Here is a 14,553-nt window from a genome sequence, read left to right as displayed (position 1 = left end):
AGAACGGTTGGTCTTTTATCAAATGGAAGATCTCGTCTTGTGGTTTATTCAGGGGCGTGTACTCAGTAAACCGTGTGACCTCATTCACACTGCGTTGTTGATGGGACGACATTCCTCCCTGGGGTGGCAATACCCTAGGAGGCAACCCTCTGAATGGGGCCCTATCTTGATGCCTCTGTCTCTCAGGTGCTTCCTCGGCTTTCTTGACCCTATGCTTATCATTTTCCACCTTTCTCGCCATCTTGGCGTCCTCCAACTGTAGGTAACCCGACAACCTTGCCATAATGTCATCAAAATCCCTTGCTGGTCGGATTTGCAATTCGTCAAAGAAGATCCCCGGCCTGAGTCCTCTGACATAGGCGCAATTTTTTATTTGTGATTCTGCCTCTGGCACCTCCAGAGCAGCGAGGTTAAATCTTGATGTATATTCCCGCAACGTCTCACCTTGATCCTGCTTGATATCCATCAGCGAAAGAGCTGACTTTCCTACCCTCCGCGAACTCGCAAACTGACGTAGAAAGCGAGTCTGTAGATCTTCAAAAGAGTGAATAGAATTCGGGGGCAGCATCCCAAACCATAACTGAGCTGGTCCAGTCAAAGTAGTTGAGAAAATACGGCACTTGATGCCCTCAGTGTACATGTGTAGCGTCACCAACACTTCAAACCGATTGAGGTGCACCTCCGGATCGGTAGTGCCATCATAATCCAATGAGATGGGCTTGTAGCTTCTAGGTAAGGTGTCTGCCAAGATATCGTCAGAGAAAGGACTGCGGTTGTTGATAGGATGGAACCTCGAAGTCTTAGCCCTCTTGTCTTCCTTATATCTTCCCTGCTCCCTTCTGTCCCTTGGCATGTCTCGGTCATGACGTTTGTGAGCCCGGTGCCCTGGCCTGCCAGAGAAAAACTCCAGCTCCCTTTCTTCTCCTCTTTCGGTGTACCGTGATTTTTCCAGGCGATGAGACTTTTCTACTCTGTAGGACCGCTCAGATCTCTGTTCCTTGTCTTCCCTCCGGGATTTCTCCCTCAGCGATTCCTCCAGATTTTCAAGCTGATGTTTCAATTGTGAGACTTGCTTTTTCAACCTTGCTTTCTCCTTCGGTCTCTCCTCTTCAAACACCAGGGAGACGGATTGACTATCAGACTCGTCAACCCGCTCTCTCCTGACAACACTATTAAGCCTAACACGGCTCCCTTCTGGTATAGCTAACTCTCTGTCAACAGCGTCCCCTTGCCCTTCTCCAGGCATCACGGCCTGTTTGTTGATTGCCAGTATATTTGCCTCCTGAGCAGCGGGAGGTGGGGCCTCAGTGCCCTGCAGGTTGGCTGCTCCCACCGGGGTAGCCACAGTAGGGATGACGGACATCATGGGAGTTCCCAGTGCCTGCCGCATATTAGCGTAGCTGAGCAAGGCCATCATCTGCTCTGCCAGCCCAAAGTTAATCGATCCTCCTCCAGACGCGGGAGCCAGATTCGGCAGTTCAGAACCCGGTGTGACCAAAGCAAACCTCTGTGCGCTGACATTCAACCCTGTTGTCGGCGTGGCTGAGATAGCCTGAAAACCCGGTGGCACTGTGAAAGTGGGATTACCCTGAAGGCCAGTGAACAACGAGGTAGGCACCTCAGTAGTGACAGCAGCAGAGTCAAACTCCTTCTCCAAGTTCCGGTGAGCATCAGAGGATCCCATGGTACCTACATATAAACAGAGTGAGAGAAAAATCCTAGCGACGAAAGCATAAATCCTCCGTTTATGGATTGAAATCCCGATATAAGAAATCCAATAAGAAATCCCTGATACCGGTACAGAGACCGTTAAGAAATTCCCCTCAAGGTAACGCTATGCACTGGGAAATAAACCCAGGGCATATATCTAAAAGACGGAACCCGCATAACGGAGTTTTTCCCCGGTGAAACCGCATTAAGATCCGGCGGAGAAAACAGAGCATCGAGAGAACCAAGGCAAGAAACCCAAAGATAAACATACATCAAGCAACCATCAAAAGGCTGATTAGCGTAATGCGTTAGAAATGATGAATAAGTAAGAGATATGTAAAGATACGGACACCATAACCCAAAAATAGACACAATTATGCACTATAATAACCACCAAACCCAAAACAACAAAATTATTACGGCAATCAACCAGATCAGTAGCATAATGCAGTATTCAGCGCATAGGACGAAAGTTAATCTAAGCAAGCATGAAGGACATCAGTAATTATTCCTCTTAAACGCAAATTATCCACCCATCAGCAACACAAACCCCATTACAACGACAACAAAGTATTAATCGACGTATTAATCGGTGCAAAACCCGTGAATTAACAGCAAAAAGATCCATGAAAAAAGAGACAAAGTGCTAAACAATCTTTCATCAGTGCGAAGCCCCTAATTAACAGCAAAACTCCACATCCTCCCAAAAACAGAGTAATACCCAACAGCCCATTAGCATAATTCTAAGATTATCGAAGAAAACATGAAGATCATTCACAACCATCACGTTTACACGTAAAACACCCGTACACTAACAGCATAAACCCAGGATACCGGAGATAAAAGGTCAATCCGCCGTTCATCGATGCAAAACACTAGATCCGTAAGAAAAAAGCACCCAACATAATCAAAACAGAGCCTCACACCACAATTTTCCCATACAAAACACTAGATCAGTGAAGAAAACATCAATTCTACAAGGAAACCCTTCGTCCGTAAACAACTAACCCAAACAAACGGTAATTAAACGTAAAATTCCCCGATTCATGCCTTATGCCCGTCGCCACCTTTCCCCATGCACCAAAAACATAAATCAACGCAAATCATAGCAGATTAATAGCATATTAACCCGGAAGACGCAATTAACCGATCAAAAACAGCTGGGTGTCCGAATTATCGGCTTAATTGGTGCCAACGCCCGCAAATCCGATTGGAATTTCAGATCTGCGTACGCCGGCGACCGTGATCTCACATCCTAGCTCAGTAGCCTTCCCACAGACGGCGCCAGTTGGTGTTTCACGAAACCAACACCTAACCTACGAAGTGAAAAGCGTAAACTATACCTAATACGGATGATCGGAAAGAGCAAAGTAACAATCGGAGAATTGAGCACGAGAGCAAAATATAACTGTTGTATTCAAAAGCGGATGATAGCGTGATTACAATGTACAAGTGCGAGATCTATTTATAGAGTACATGGAAGGGTAAAATGGTAAAATTGGTGTAAGCGCATGTATTTGGCGTGGTCGAATGGTATATCCGGAATTTCATCTTTACGCGGGAAGTCTTCCGCGTTTCTGGCGATCCCTCTGATGGAGGTGATCTCTCTGGCGTGGCTGACTTCTCTGACGTGGAGGACTTCTCTGGCGTGGAGGACTTCTCTGACGTGGAGGACTTCTCTGGCGTGGAGGACTTCTCTGGTGGATGAGTTGTCTCTGATGGATGAAATCCCTCTGGTAAGAATGATTCTTCTGACCAATATGATTCCTTTGGTGAAGATGATTTCTCTTATTTGAATCATTTCTCTACTCTGCACATATTACTCCTCATCAATAAGAATGATGGTTTTGATACAAGTATGGTTATTGCCAAAAGTCTTGCTTCTAAAATGAGTATAGAGCCATTTTTTTAATAAAATATTGTATTACTAGAAAAAATAATTTGATGAGGAAAAAAGTGTTGAAATTTCATTATCACATGAAGAGTCATTTAAAATTAAATATTTTGTAGTTGTCGTGTACATGACAATCGCTTTTATGTGAATTTGAACAAATGAAATTTTTTGAATATAAATTTGGTTTTATGTTTGATTCAAAAAATTTAAAAGCATTCGATAATGATGAATTAAGAAAACCATTGTGTTACTCTGAAATCTACTTTTACTCATGATAATTTGTTTGATATTGATTTATTTATGGAATTAAAAATATTACAAATAACTTTGCCAAATGAGATTATATCAGCTATTGATATTATTGAATTTGTGAAAAGTGCATATTGTTATCCAAAAGTTGCAATTGCTTATAGGATCGTGTTGACTATGCATGTTACCATAGCATCAGTTGATCGGAGTTTCTCAGAATTAAAATTATTGGAATAAAACATATATGAGATCATGAATATCACAAGAAAGATTGAATGATTTGATAATTTTATCAATTGAAAAAGATGTTCTAAAAATGCTTGAAATAAATAACATTATAAATAAGCTTGCAAGTAAAGCATCTAGAAGAAATCACTTTTTATAATTGAATAGAATATTTTTTTAATTTTGATATAATTGTCATATAATATTTTTATTACGACAAATATAGGGCCATTATTACTTCGCCTCAGGCCCTATTTTTGTTTGGATCAGCCCTGCCTACAGAAGGAACACAAGACTGAGATGGAAACTGGATGGAACCTTGCCACTGTGTTTGATTGTCTCCTTCACAAATTTCAGGCCTAAATTGAAGTTCTTTAAATTTCCGAAATTGACTTAAACAAAGGAATCTGTTTATCACAAAAATCACTGATAAATTCGACCTGTTTATTTATAAACATACACATGTCAGCAATAATGTGTCTGAAAGAATCACAAGAGAATACTTGTAGTTCACTACAGCGATGCATCAAAAATCCCACCAAAAATTCATACAAATTCATCACAAAAATTTAACCGACTAAAATGAAATACAATGTCACACAACTACAACCACTATAAGCTAAAGAAAATCAAAAGGAAACAATATTATTCCTAGCCTAATATTTATGATACTTATGCTCCTGCAACCTTTCTTTCTTCAACTGTATAACATGCTCTCATGCTTATATTTTCTGTGCTTTTCTCTGTCAATATTTGCTGACAGAAATCGCGGGCGAATTCCAGCCCTTGTGATTCTCTTTTGATGCAACCAAAACAGAGCAAGCAATCTTGTGTACATTTTTTTTTTGTGTAGGGATACAAATACATAAATGTGAGGCAGAGAGATCATCATCATACTCTGCCAAGAAATGCCGTTAAACAATGGTGCCAACGTATCCGAGTCCCGCAATTGTGAAGGTGATGACTTGAAGGAATAGGTATATGAAGTAGCAGTTCTTCCCATACATGAAGTCGTAGCATCCACAGATAAATAGAAACACTGCAAATCCGAGCTCGTGTAGGTTGATCCTGACAGAAACAACAACACACAAAAACCGTTTTGTCACCATTTTTGTTCTTGCAAATCAAATGTTTGATTGCTTCAAATGACAAAGATTCTTACCTATCTCCTAGCAACTTAGATAGGGATATTTTAGATGCGATTTTGTTACTTATTTTGTTGTTCTTGAGTGTATCTCCGAGTTTCTCGGTCACCACCCATTCATTCACTCTCGCAGCCTCCAAGAGACCGATCAATGTGGCCTTTGTGCGATGGAACGACATCACATTCTCAAACAGCACCCAATAGAACAGCAGATGGAATGACCTAAAAGAATAGGTTTTAGTCATTTTGATCCTCAGTACAAGGTTGCCATACTGGTTAACTTGACTTGTATTAGAATGTGTACCTTGGAGTTCCGACTGAGTTGAGGGCTGTTATGATGCAGGGGACATAGATAGCTCCCCATTTAGGAACGTAGACTTCTGGGACGAGGATTGACAATGGCAGAACAACGCAGTAGAAGAAGAAGGTGAACATATGGGCTATGATCTTTCGGACAAAGAAGAAGCTGTAGATCACATAGAACTTCTTGTACAGAGTGACTTTCTGCACAAAGGAATGACAATAAGTTTTTCATTACATTCTCAAACAAACAGTTTCTTGTTATCTTTTAAAAGGCTAGGAAAATATGAAAAAGAGACATTGTTGAACTAAACTAACCTTGTTTGTTGCAATGTCCACTGCCATTTTCCTGAACAAATTGGCAGGGCCACAAGACCACCTATGCTGCTGGAATCTGAATGCTTTGAAAGTACTAGGGAGTTCACTCTTCACCTATTGTAAAAAAAAAAAAACACGAGTTTTAGGTAGCTCCAACATTAACCAAAAAGGAGATATTATGAGTATAGAAAATGTACTTGGAGGTCTCCTAAGTAGAGAAATTTCCAGCCCTTGAGACCAGCCCTAACAGCAAGGTCCATGTCTTCCACAGTGGTCCTGTCCTTCCACCCCCCGGCCTCGTTTATGGCCGCGATCCTCCATATCCCTCCGGTTCCTGTGACATTGCCACATCATTAGCACGACCGTGGTCTAGACACTTACTAGAACCATTTGCTATCAAAATCATCACGGGAAAGTGTTGTTTTTGTAGCAAATGATGTCACTTAGTAGCAAAGGAAGAGACCACATTTGTGATGGCATCATTTGTTATCATCATAATAAATCTTGTAGGCTGCATGTTTTCTCTTACATTTCATGTATGTTTCTTTTTTAAATAACTCAACTAGTTGAGCAAGAATATTAAAATAAAAGGGGCTTAATTGCCAATTAGAAAAATCCCAACTTTAAATATTGTTAGTTAATAGAACAAGGAAAGGTAATTTGATGCTTCAATCACAATTCACAATTAAAGCAAAGCATACCATTGAAGCCAAAGAATGCATGAGTGGCTGATCCAACTTCTTGCTCTACTTTAAAATGGTAATCCAATGACATTTCTTGCATCCTCGTCAGCAAGCATTCGTTGGAATTCACTGCAAAAAATAAATTAAAAATTAATCAGCAAATTAGAACAAGTCAAAAGCCGTAGGTAAATAAATTATTCCACCAAATCGTTTATTTATGCTATGTGTTTAATTATAAATAATAAAACAGGAACAGGAAAATAATCGGGTACTTTAATTCTGACACCACGTGACACGACAGCTAATGGGATGCCACGTCAGACGTTGACAACTGTATGTGTAACTTAGGTTGTTTAACTTTGATTAATTTGTCGGTGTACTAACACAAACACACACTGTTGACAACTGGGATTAAAATAAAATTTAGCCAGTGCGGCTCCACCATTGGTCTCTGCGGCTCTGCACAGAGCATCACACCACGTGGGGTGATTGAATTCCCCATAATGCCCCTCATCTACTGTCGCAGAATTGACCCGTAATAGCTGCTTGTCGGTTTCGGCTGAAAGGACCAAACTGCCCCGTAGATCTACCACTCGACTTGCATGGAGGGAGGGGCGTTTGTTCATGCAAAACGCCGGGATTATTCTGTCATTTTCTCAGGAGATACTATTTTTATTTCTTACTGCTCCATAAATCGAGAAAAGCGAATTTTGTTGAACTACTCTTGCCCAATAAAACAAAATACCCCCTTTCTTTTCTTTTCTTACCTAGATTAACTATTTCAAAAACGGGTTATTCAACTCAATAGCTCATGCTATTCTATTAAATCAAACTTTAGAGGTATGATTAATTTAATGTATCGTGCTAACCATTAAAATTATAACACAACATATATGTAAAGCAATAATTAAGCGGCTTGTATATTTTAACAGTTTAAATAAAAAAAAGAAGTTGAAGAAGCAAATCGGTTTATTTTACATCTGAATTATTGATTAAAAAACAAACTTTAGTATTTATTCGTAAAAAATTAGCACTCACAGCATCAAAACAATCCGAGGGGGAGAAACTAACGCCGTGAGTTGTGGTGATTAATAAAAACGAAAGCAGGCGTAAAACGGCCCCACGGCGTGGGGAAAACCCCGTCAAAATGGGGCCCGCCGCTTCGCAGCAGCAAATAATAACAGAATTTGTGCGCCCCTATTAACTATCTATACCCCAATAAATTAGGCTACTATACTATATACACTAACACCACCGACACTTTTGCATGTACACAATACTTTACCACCAAAAATAAAATGTCTTATGACATTTTTATACCAACTGAATTACACAATTTCACCCTAAAAATGATCAATCAAGATAGTTCTATCCAATTTTACGATCAAAACAAGGCTTGCTACTTTTTATTGATATATAATTTTATTATTGATCTCTTAAAAAATAAACTATATGATAAGAAGGCTTGCTTACCAAACCTCCATCGGGCCTGAACGAGGGCAATGTCGGGGTTGTGGATGAGGAAGGGGACGGATCGTCGGAGAAAATCGGGGTCGGGCCGAAAATCGGCGTCGAAAATGACGACGTACTCGCACGCTTTGACGTAGTCGCGCTTGAGGCCTTCTTTAAGGGCTCCGGCCTTGTAGCCTCCTCTTGACTCTCTAATTTGGTACCTAATATTTATGCCTTTGCTTGCCCACCTTATACACTCCCTCTCAACCATATCCTACAACACAAATTAATTGCAGTTTTTTTGTTTTTAATTTCTTGAATAATTAATATCTTTGGTAATACAAGGATAGAGCAATCAATGACTTAACATTCGCTAATTATGGCTGCTGTCAGGGTTAGTTACAAACTAGTTGAACATCAATAAATGTGAAATCATGGCAAAACACAAGGGGGGAAATAAAAATGTTTTTTCTCCAAGTAGAAAATGCAAGTACGAAAAAGAGCTCCAATGGCGACGAGACAGGAATTGCAAGGCCACAGGTTTTGTGACTTTATCTGATTTTCAGAGTGTAATGATTGAATTTTAGGAAGAATTCATGTGAGGGATCAGCAATCCAACCGAGAACACGATTAAATTCCAAAACTGATAACTACAAAACAACTGAATTCTCAAATCAAAACTTTTCAGTTACTTGTTTCATCCAATTAACCAATTGGAATGACTCTATTGTAGATTTCTTTCCCCTTTCTCTCTCTCTCATCACTGTCTACACATACCTTGACGACGAGGTCAGTGGAATCATCGAGAACTTGAATGACAAGCCTATCAGCAGGCCACGAGAGATTGCAAGCTGCGCCAATGGAGATCTTGTAAACCTGCCGACAAACCAAACAACAACAATTTGAGCCATTTTTTTTCTCACACATACCCATGCGGTGTGTGTGTGTGTGTGAAATGAAGAAGAGAAGAGAGACAGACCTCTTTTTCATTGAACATGGGGATCTGAACGAGCACGAGAGGGTAAGTGGCGTTCCCGCTCTCCAAATCGTCTTTCATGGGCTCGAATTTGTAGCGCTTCTCCGGCTTCCTCCAGAAGAGCTTGACCAGGATGATGACGACGCCCATGTAGAGCCTCTCCATGAACACCATTATCGACATAGCCAAGCAAATGTAGACGCAGATGGTGAGCAAGGGGACTATCAATGGCGCCTTGATTAGCTCCCACAGTAGGCCGATTTGCCCCGCGATGTCCGGCGTGTACCCTTGAAACGATTCCGGTATGAAATTTTTACCCGATATCTCCGCCATTTTCGGTTTTCCCCCTTTTCAGCTCAGAAAGGAAAAAACAGGGGAAATGCTCTGCTCTGCTCACCTATTCTCTCTCTAGATTTTTGAAACTCAATAGATCTCCATGAAATGGAAATGCGAGGCGAATTCGGAGGAGTGATTGATGAGTTTCAGATCCCTGCTTTTGCCGAGCAATGCTTCTTCGTCACAATAGAAGAGAGACGTCAAAGCATTGCGGCATTGTGAGGAGAGAGAGAGAGAGAGAAGAGGAGAGAGAGAGTACTGGGGAGTGAGGGAGTGACTGAGAAATGAGGAGGATTTATAGTCAGTATTTAAGTTTGGTTTAGGACTTCTGCCTCTCCTTTCTTTTTAGGAATTGATTAAACAAAATCATAGAGATGGTGGGACACTATTTCTTTTATTTAAAATTTCAAGAAATTGCAAAAAAAAGAAGTTTAAAGTGAATTGGGCAAACGCCGACGAAAAGATAAATGTAACAAAAATGAGTTTAGGGTATGTAGTAGTATATTATTTTACTATAAAATTGATTTTTTTTTAATGATTAATCAAAAATGGGAAAATGTGATGTGGTGTTTGATAGCTTATGGGTGCTATGCCATGCCAAAAGATGGTGTGATCCAAGAAGGTGGCATTTCTATGATTGTAGATTGATGAATTGGAATAACATGTAAGTTTGAGTGGGGGCTTTTGGCATGTTTCATGGTTGATATAAGTTAAATTTTTACACATGATTGATATTGAGCCAAGTTGTATTTTTAAGTACTACTAATAAAAAGGAAAAGGTAAATTGTGAATTTTGTAAAGTAAATAAGAATGGTTTGGGTGATGTGAATATGGTGAAGTATGGGTGAAGAAAAGTTGCAATTTTGCAAGATTCATGTGATAAAGTGTAGCAAGTTCATGTGGAGAGAGAGGGAGAGATGATCTATTATTAGTGTGATTAGTTATTATATTTATATATCAAATATTTAATGTATTGTACTTTTGTCTTATAAGTGATCACTATCGTACGCTATATAATTAAAGTAACATTGTGATTGTATAAATAAATTGTTATTTTAATTGATATGGGGGACATAATGTGATAGAAATCAACACATGTTAGTTATAAAGTATGAAGTGGTTGTAATTTTTATACTTTTTAGCTTGGATATTTGAGGTTGTGCTTGATTTTTATTTCCAACATTTTTTATTGTTTTTAATTGATTTGATAGTTTTGGAATGTATTATTCGATATGCCCTACTCAAAGCGATTTCCCAAAATAAAAATGTATGTAAATTTCATACTTTTGTTGAGAATGCATCCTTTTGATGGCAAAGGCAAGTAACGAAGAAATAAATTGAATAAGAAGGTTTTTATAAATTTTGAAAGATAAATTTAATTTGAATAATTACATATTCCACTTCGAAAATGGTGGGAAATTTTTTGGCACATTGCATGGATTGAGGCAATTAAGTTGGCGGCACCTAAGGAAGCGGCCGCCTTACATTTTGCAAATAAGGGTTTGAATTATGCCATAATAGCACTTCACGCCCCTCACTTTTTCCCAAATTCAAACGGCACCCAAGATAAGGAGCTGAATTATGACATTGTCATGGACCAAACTGCCCTTTGATGGCAACAAATGTATATTTGAATTTTGAAATATTTTTTTGCTGTTTACAATATACTTATAAGATATAATTGTTCAAAACTGCAATGATGACTTTCCATATTTATTCCTCTCAAACGGTAGTTTATGAAATATATCTGAATGATGAGTAATCACTTTCTTAATAAATCTAGGTAAAGTATATAGTAATAACTAATAATGGATTGGTCACATAATTGTATGTGTTTGATTTGCAAACTCATTCTTGGTGTAATATGTAACATATGAACATTTGCCAAATAGTTTTTTTAATTATTATTGTTTTTTTGGTATATATACAACTAATTGTTGCAACTCCCTCAAATGATTTTTTTAGCCTTTTTTAACAATACATTTTTAAAAAAAATATAAACAAAAATAATAATAATAATCTAATTCGAAAATAATAATTTCCACATCCATTCCTGTTATTCCACATTATCAACACAATTGTATGATCAAAGACACAAGTTGCGTATATAAAAACTGAAGAATTTCATTTAAATACTCACTGAATAATATGTGGTACAAACATATAAGCTATCATGAAAATTATTTATTACTATGATTTTTAATTTATTATGTATGTAAAAACAAATACTCCCACTATGTATTACTTCATGTAGCACTATTATCATAACGCATCATATCTAGCTAATCTATTAATCCGCGAGTAGGTGATAAATTTCAATTTTTTTTGTTACATTCTGTTTAAGCGTTGAACTATAACATTAAAATGAGAATAATTTTACCAAGTCAAATAGAATATAGTGATATATGCAACAACAACAAAAAAGTCTAATTGATGACTTTTTTTGTTTAAAATGAATTATTTTTTGATAAATGAAAAAAGTAAGGGAATATTTGGCCTCTCAACTCTTTTTCTAAATCTAGGTTAGATTAGGTATCAACAACAAACAGGTTAACGCACAAAAAATTTGGGGTCGTTTTCTTCTTTGTTTTGAAAATTATATGTAGGCCCTCTACTTATTTTTTATTATAGTTTTTGCCCGATTTAGTCAGAAATAAACAGGGCTGAAAGCAGCGCATGAAATTGCGAGATTTGCTATCCAAAACCCAAAACTCAACAAATGTCTCTTTTGTCGGTCGTCTTCGTCTCCTTAATTTACTCCATCTATTTGCTTTAATTATATTCATTAATTAATTCTTTTTAATCCACTTTTAATTACATGGGTTTTGCATCGTTCCATCAAAAATAGTCTCAATTTATAACATTTCAATTACGATGTTGCGCATTGAATCAATTAATTCTGCATAAGGTTTTATAATTTCAATCATATTTGAATATAATAGTATTTCCTATATTAGTATAAGATAGTTATGGAGTGATGGTAATTATTTGTGTGGTGTGGGTGCGTGGTACAAGAAACATATCATGTTGATAATTAAAAATTAAACAATAGTTATAAATAAAGGCGTGAATCAAAATTATGCTCTTGATATAAATAACAAAAGGTAGTTACAACTAAATTGTCTTAGAAGACTCTCAATTAATTTTAAGTTTAGGTACATATGCTGGAACGACTTATTGATGCATCTTCTAGATTTAAAATTAAATACAAATCTGTTCTTCATATAGATTAGGTAGCCATTTGTTTTCTAGGAAATAGAATCCTATATCTCTAGTCTTATTCTATTAATTACTAGCCTTCTCTCAATACCCTTCCTTACTGTAATAAAGTATAAGCTCTAGTTCTCATTCGTTTTGGTGGAGAGGATCACAATCACATCACTTGAGTATCACAAAAGGGACAAAACACATGATCATCATAAGGGTGAATTATACATAGAATGAATTTTAGTTTATAGTTTAAATTTTAATTTATTCTTCGTATATAGTTTGAACTTTGATAAATTGTTAGTTATAATTAAGTTTAAATTATGCAATAGTTGTGCTTTGCCGAAATTATATATGAAAGGTTGAAATGATGATCAATCGCCACGAAATTAAAACATAATGTATCTTGCATTAAAGAATATTCTCAATGGTAGGTAGCACATCATCATCGGACCACCAATATAATCGAAACCGCGCCTGAAAGTTAGCTCATTTCAACCATACATACTAGTGGTCTGAAACGATGGGTTACCTACCATTGAAAATTCTCTTCAGTATATAATACACTAATATCTATGGTTTCATGGCAATTGCTAATCATTTCAAGTATAATTTCAGCATGAAACAACTAACATCCTAGTTTAAGCATTATTATGTATATAATTGAATAATTTTTCAAAGTTCAATACATACAAAAAATAAATAAAAATTGAGACTATAAATTAAAATTCGCTGAAAGCTAAAACTATAATAATAATAATAATAATAATAATAATAATAATAATAATAATAATAATAATAATAATAATAATAATAATAATAATAATAATAATAATAATAATAATAATAATAATAATATTGTAAATAATTCAATTAAATAAATTTAAGATTCCACATTTTGTTAGAGATTTTAAAAATAATTAATGATAATGAGATTTAGAAAATTGTGAGACGTCATGGGGCCGTCGGTGGCTTCCTAACGTTAATAATGTGTGGAATCTAAATTGGATGGTTCCATTAATGGCATGCTACGTGGCTGATTTGATTTCATGGGCCATCCAGATTTAGAGGAAAGGCCTAAAATGTAATTTGGTGTTAATAAACTAATTTATATTTAATTTTTGGATGGATTCTGTTTCCATTTTCCGAACAAAATATCATAACAATCTCAACCATCTAAGTCAATAACCACAGCCCACCAACGCCAAAGGACTATTATGCCCTCAATGTTGCCACTAGAATTTGCCAACGGACATAAGAGGCCACGATGTGTTTTTTTTTTTCTTTGGTAAATAGAGGGGGTTTTATTACCAATGAGCAATGTCATAAAACTTTACGAACTAACAAAACAAAGACTACTAATTGGGTTTAATTCTTCAAATATCTCATCATTTTTCTATCATTTGCTCCCATCGTAACTATGTGTAGTTGGCACTGTCTAACCACTTGCTCAACCGTATACACATTATCCCCAAATTTCTTTGCATTTCGTTCCTTCCATATACAATAAACCGCGGTAGATAGCACCAACCTATAGAGGAGTTGTCTTCCAGACTTGGTTCTGTATTGTGTCTCCATGAAGCTCAGCTCCCCTTGCCAATCTAACACCTGTTCATGAACTCCACTCCATTCAGCAAGTTGCTTTCAAATATTTGCAGAAAAAGAGCACTTGAAAAATAAGTGATCAATAGTTTCATTCTCAATCATGCACAGAGAACACTCATTGTCACAATAAATTTCAATTTTCTCCAGCTTTTCCACAGTAGATAGTCTTCTTAAAATAGGCAACCAAGTTATAAATATAAACTTGGGTGGTGCAATATTCCTTGTAAGCATCATTTGCCACTTCACCTTTGGGGCATCACCACTCATTGCCACATACATTCTTCGAATAGAGAATGTAGTCTGAGTTAGGCTGCAATTACCTGAATTGAGTTGAGCAAAGTAGGTCATGGCTCCCAATATTTTTCGAATAATCCATGAAGCTTGGTTTGGAATGACACAAGTAATGCAGCTATGTCCTTTGAGGTAATACTCATGAACCCATTTTATCCACAAA

At 37.0% G+C, this 14,553-nt stretch overlaps 2 protein-coding genes across 2 annotated transcripts in view; one reads left to right on the top strand and one right to left on the bottom strand.

The window, feature by feature from the left end:
• LOC131020541 (uncharacterized) overlaps nt 1-14,553 on the top strand; it is a 1,142,091-nt gene that overhangs the window by 1,090,019 nt on the left and 37,519 nt on the right. The window lies entirely within an intron of this gene.
• LOC131020366 (glucomannan 4-beta-mannosyltransferase 2-like) lies at nt 4,601-10,005 on the bottom strand. The gene is made up of 9 exons (XM_057949134.1): nt 8,955-10,005; nt 8,753-8,851; nt 7,997-8,249; nt 6,542-6,652; nt 6,038-6,174; nt 5,841-5,954; nt 5,527-5,726; nt 5,241-5,444; nt 4,601-5,146 (listed from the first exon to the last, which is right to left on the bottom strand). Exons 1-9 carry the CDS (start codon nt 9,282-9,284, stop codon nt 4,993-4,995), a joined length of 1,602 nt encoding a protein of 533 aa, XP_057805117.1. The 5' UTR covers nt 9,285-10,005; the 3' UTR covers nt 4,601-4,992.

This window comes from Salvia miltiorrhiza, chromosome 1, assembly GCF_028751815.1.
Source record: "Salvia miltiorrhiza cultivar Shanhuang (shh) chromosome 1, IMPLAD_Smil_shh, whole genome shotgun sequence".
In the NCBI taxonomy this organism is placed as follows: Eukaryota; Viridiplantae; Streptophyta; class Magnoliopsida; order Lamiales; family Lamiaceae; genus Salvia; species Salvia miltiorrhiza.
Note: the sequence above shows the minus strand (reverse complement) of the source record. Positions and strands in the feature narration are given on the sequence as shown.

Coding starts and splice junctions, on each gene's coding strand:
- LOC131020366 (XM_057949134.1), bottom strand. CDS start 9,284: ATGGCGGAGATATCGGGTAAAAATTTCATACCGGAATCGTTTCAAGGG. Junction 6,653..7,996: donor TCAGGCCCGATGGAGGTTTG/GTAAGCAAGCCT, acceptor TATTTTTTGCAG/TGAATTCCAACGAATGCTTG. Junction 5,147..5,240: donor TCTAAGTTGCTAGGAGATAG/GTAAGAATCTTT, acceptor TGTTTCTGTCAG/GATCAACCTACACGAGCTCG.